The sequence below is a fragment of the Arachis duranensis genome, chromosome 2 (genome assembly GCF_000817695.3).
Source record: "Arachis duranensis cultivar V14167 chromosome 2, aradu.V14167.gnm2.J7QH, whole genome shotgun sequence".
Classification (NCBI taxonomy): domain Eukaryota; kingdom Viridiplantae; phylum Streptophyta; class Magnoliopsida; order Fabales; family Fabaceae; genus Arachis; species Arachis duranensis.
This window is the reverse complement of record NC_029773.3, coordinates 71,679,469-71,684,453: the sequence shown is the minus strand read 5'-3', so window position 1 is coordinate 71,684,453 and position 4,985 is coordinate 71,679,469. Positions and strand designations below refer to the sequence as shown.

The window sequence follows — 4,985 nt, the reverse complement described above, 5'->3', positions numbered from 1 at the left end:
CGCTGATAAGAACCACTTATGAGACATCAAAATATAATTAATGATACGATGAAATAGCTTCCTGCCTTGATGTCGCCCTTGCATGGGTTCCCTTACGTGCCATGGATTCTGTTAAGTGAGAGGAAGGTGAAGAGGACAAGTTGGGGTAAATGTGAATGTGAGTGTAGGTTTGAGAAACTTTGGGAGATGGAGGATTTTTTACAATAGGGGTTCGGCTACTTCTGCGTGTGGCAAGCTTCTTTCTTATGATGGAAGGAAGTGAAGTGGAGAGGGAGAAGTTGAAGAGAGGCCAAAGAAAGTGGAGCGTGGAAAGAGGTTAGTCCACAATAAATGCTTAGTGGGAAAAAAATATTTAAAGTAATGAGAATTTAATGGAAACGATTTTTAATCAAGGAAATTAAAAAAACAAAAAGGAAACTGAAAAGTGGGAAAATATATGGAGAAAGATTTGATTTGACAAAAACTCCCTTTTTGAAGATATGATGTTAAAACCTTCCTAAAATTATTAAAAATAATTTATTAAAAAGAAACATGATGCCAAAAAAAAAAATTAATAAGCCAGTATCATGGAATGGGCTTAAAGGAGGTTGGTTGGGCTTGAGTCCAAGGCACCAAAGTTCAGTCTCCCCCTGTTTAATAGCTTGTTCATCATATGCCTAAATTTGTCTCCCTGCTACCTACGAGACAAAAACAAATAGAAGCATGAAAATCACATTTTTTCAACAAAACTCAAATCCATCATTCCCAAACTATTCCTTAATGAAAAAAAACCTATCTTCACACAGATGTTTAGTGAAGATGTCAGCAATTTGCTCTTCAGATTTCACAAATTGGATATCAATAGTACCTTTTTACACATGTTCCCTAATAAAATGATATCTTACTTCAATGTGCTTAGTTCTATAGTGTAATACAGGATTCTTAGAAATGTTTATAGCACTCATATTATCACAAAACAAAGGTACACTATCGATTTTCAATTTGTAATCCTCTAATTGAGTTTTTAACCAAATTAATTGTGAGCAACAAGCTGTGGCAGATATATATTCAGCTTCAGCAGTGGACAATGCAACAGTGACTTGTTTCTTGCTTGACCACATGTTGAGTGAGCTTCCAAGGAAGCAACACATTTCGAAAGTGCTTCTTCTATCCACTTGGTCACCCGCATAATCTGCATCACAAAAACCTACTGCACAAAATTCATTAGATTTAGGATACCACAAGCCAAGATCACATGTGCCTTTAATGTATCTAATGATTCTTTTAACGGCCGAAAGATGGGATTCTTTTAGGTGAGATTGAAACCTTGAGCATACATCCACACTTTGAACAATATCCGGCCTAGAGGAAATAAGATACATGAGGGATCCTATCATTCCTCTATATTTTATTTCATCCACATCTTTCCCATTTTCATCCTTGTCAAGTTTAGAGTTTGGATGCATAGGGGTTCCCATTGGTTTGGAATTTTCAAGACCAAATTTCTTGATTAATTCTTTGGCATGTTTTCCTTGGTGAATAAAGATACCACTAGGAATTTGTTTAATTTGAAGACCAAGAAAGAAGGTTAATTCACCCATTAAACTAATTTCAAACTCACTAGTCATAAGTTTTTCAAACTCTTCACACAAGGCTTCATTGGCCGAACCAAACACAATGTCATCCACATAAACTTGAACAAGTAAGATATCATCATTAGATTCTTTTATAAATAAAGTAGTATCGGTGGTACCCCTATGAAAATTATTTTCCAACAAGAAGGCACTAAGCCTTTCATACCAAGCTCTTGGAGCTTGCCTAAGGCCATAAATAGCCTTAGATAGTTTAGAAACATGATTTGGAAATTCCTTGCTCTCAAAACCGGGGGGTTGAGCCACAAATAATTTTCTATCTATAAAACCATTAAGGAAAGCACATTTGATATCCATTTGGAACATCTTAAAACCCTTGTGGGCAGCATAGGCAAGAAGCAACCTAATTGCTTCCATTCTTGATACCCGTCGGTATTCCTTGAAGCTGATCGCACAGTTGAGCAAGTTGAATGCTTTGGCGTTGAACTCTACTTTCTTTCTGTCTTCTTCATTCCAATCGGCTTCACCTTTAAGAGTAACCACACCATCAACTCCTGTAATAGTTGGAAATTGTGCACCTTCCAGGATTATCTTCCAGTCTGTAGTCTACAGATTGAACAAATAATTTGAAATATCTTCACTCAATTATCTTCACATAAGTATCCTGTGCAGCACATATATTACAGCCCTGTTAAGAAGAATTAAGAAAATGAAAATACAAAAGGACATAAATATAAGTATTTTCATGTATTTATGACAGAAAAAACTAAATAAGAGGATGAAGCTTTCTTTATATATTCATAAAGTTCTGTTTCAGTTTGCACTCAAAAGATTTCTCACAAACACAAAGAATAAGTATATTCTATATAGTACTATGCTATAACACATAAAATTAAATAGAAACGCTATAACGCAACTAACCTATAGCGGCCATAACAGAATTACCTAATTCAGCCTAATCATTCCTTATTACTAAAATGCAAAAGTACCTGCTACCACAATATTTGCCATATGTATTTCATAGTTTTAACATAGTAATTGTTGTTACCATAACCACTGCGACTGCATCAATGCAGCAATTGAAGCCATGTCAACCAATTTTTCCATCAAGTTTCCGCAATTACTTTTATATCCGCCAATTTTTCAGTAATCCATAAAATGCAGTCATTACAAGCCATATATATAAGAAAAAAAGGAAGGCGCATGTTAAATGGCCCTCTTTCATTGTTAGTTTTTATGAACAATTCCTGCATTCCGAATCTTCAAGAGGATTAATTTAAAACAAACCATTTACATGATGGAAAAAATTAGCCACTTTTTTTCTTTCATAAAATCAACAAAATCATATTTTGTTCTTGTCTAGTACATATTGTAATCAATATTTTCCATTCTTCAAAAAAAAGTTAGAAAAGGAACAGGAACAAACGTTCTAAATGGGTTTCCACAATTGCAATAATAACAAACTATAAGAGCATAGAAGATGCAGTTCACTTAATTGGCCAAAAAAACGGATCAAATTCTGTTTTCTTTTCCTTTGTTCTACAAAGATACACTATCTCTATGAAATCAATTTTAAACCTGAGATTTGATTATCTTTTTTTTTCTTCTCACTATTTGATTTAATTTATCTTATTTGTAATCTTTTCAAATCTTGAAATTAACTTATCTTTGAGGTCGCTCAGGGTGTCACTCCTAGAATTACTCTGCAGGGCTGGAATTACAGTGAAGGACACACTGTACTTGAAGCTCTATGAGGATGTCGCAGAGAAATACTGTGAAATTGATCAACTGTGTATATATTACCATTAATAACGAACCAAATTGGCAAAAAAAATTAATTCTACAGAGATATACTATCTCTATGAAATCAATTTTAAATCTAAGATTTGATTATCTTTTTTTTTATCTTCTCATTATTTGATTTAATTTATCTTATTTGTAATCTTTTCAAATCTTGAAATTAACTTACCTTTTTTAAAATCAGAAGATATTGATTGATTGAAAGATTTAATTTTAATTTGTCAAACAAATTAACATAATATAAGAAGAGGTGCTTGATTGAATGAAGTATACACATTAACGTTACTTTCCAAACTTGTGCCAAACTCACGTTCTCTTCAATCTTCATTGCTAAAGAAAAGAATGGAAACGCAAAAAGCCAAACTACGCTGCCAATGGTTACAATGCAGACCACGTTCTTCATTCAACAAGAGGAATTCTGATGATTCTACAGTTGAAGTGCCGTTCTCAAGCAAGAGGAAGGCAGCAAACGCCTTTGGTTACTGTCTTGAAGGGGCTAATGAGGAGCAGAAGAGGTTGATGAATATCAAGAAAACAAAGACAGACAGTTCTATTCAAAATAAACAGTTTGATTTCAACGATGATGAACTTGAAGTTGTTGATATTCTCTTTAACCTCCCCGAGAATTTCTTAGAGAGAGTTAATTTAGAGACTTCAAGCAGTGCTGCGAATTCAACCCCCAGTGCCGACCAAGAACAGGTTTCAAAGGAGTCTTCCAAGAAACCAGTCAACCAAGAAAGAAACATCCCCAGACCAGTCAACCAAAACCAAGAACCCTCTGAACTGCCACAAAATTTCAAGAACTTGATAAGTGAGATGGGTGGCAGCAGGATCACTCTGCTTATCCAAAAAACTCTCTATCAGTCAGATTTGAATCCGCAACAAAACCGGCTTTCAATACCGTCACAGCAGGTCAAGGACAATGATTTCTTGCTTCCCACCGAACTAGAAATTCTGGAGGAGAAAAAGGGAATAAAAGTGAAATTGATCCAACCCTCGCTGGAAATTACTGAGTTGACTTTGATTAAGTGGTTCATGCACAAGGGACCAGAATCAAAGAAAGTAAGCATTTCCTATATTCTGAGATCAAATTGGGTCAAAGTTGCAAAGGCTAATAATCTAGAAAAGGATGACGTTGTACAAGTTTGGTCATTCCGAGTTGACGGGAAATTATGCATGGCAATTGTCAAGCTTTGATTTTTAATTCTATTTCTATGTAATCATTTTTAGCCTAATTTGCTAATTGCGGGAACTATGTCAGATAGATCCCAAATGAACTTTGTTAGTTTTTTCTTCTTTTTGGCTAGAATGGTTGATAAATTGTCTTTATTACAGTTGAAAGAATCAATTACATATTTTATATTTTCTTTTAATTCTAAAATTTATTTTGTTTTACATTTTCAATGTACTGTTATATATACACTCAAACTACATTGAATATAATGGGTGTGGTTTAAGTCTAGGATTATTGATCAATTCGATGGTTGAGGATCGGGAAAGGGTATGTGATTTCATGATTAATATGGGAGTTTCCTAAGTCAAACTATTTTGATAACATAAAGTGGTATTATTGAATTGAATTGTGTTTGGAATGTACGCACTAATGGTGCTCAT

At 34.2% G+C, this 4,985-nt stretch overlaps 1 protein-coding gene across 1 annotated transcript; it reads left to right on the top strand.

The window, feature by feature from the left end:
* The first annotated feature begins 3,713 nt into the window (after positions 1–3,713).
* Positions 3,714–4,568, top strand: LOC127744961 (B3 domain-containing protein At1g32030-like). Its single transcript, XM_052257867.1, has one exon. It carries the CDS (start codon positions 3,714–3,716, stop codon positions 4,566–4,568), a length of 855 nt encoding a protein of 284 aa, XP_052113827.1.
* Positions 4,569–4,985: the final 417 nt, after the last annotated feature.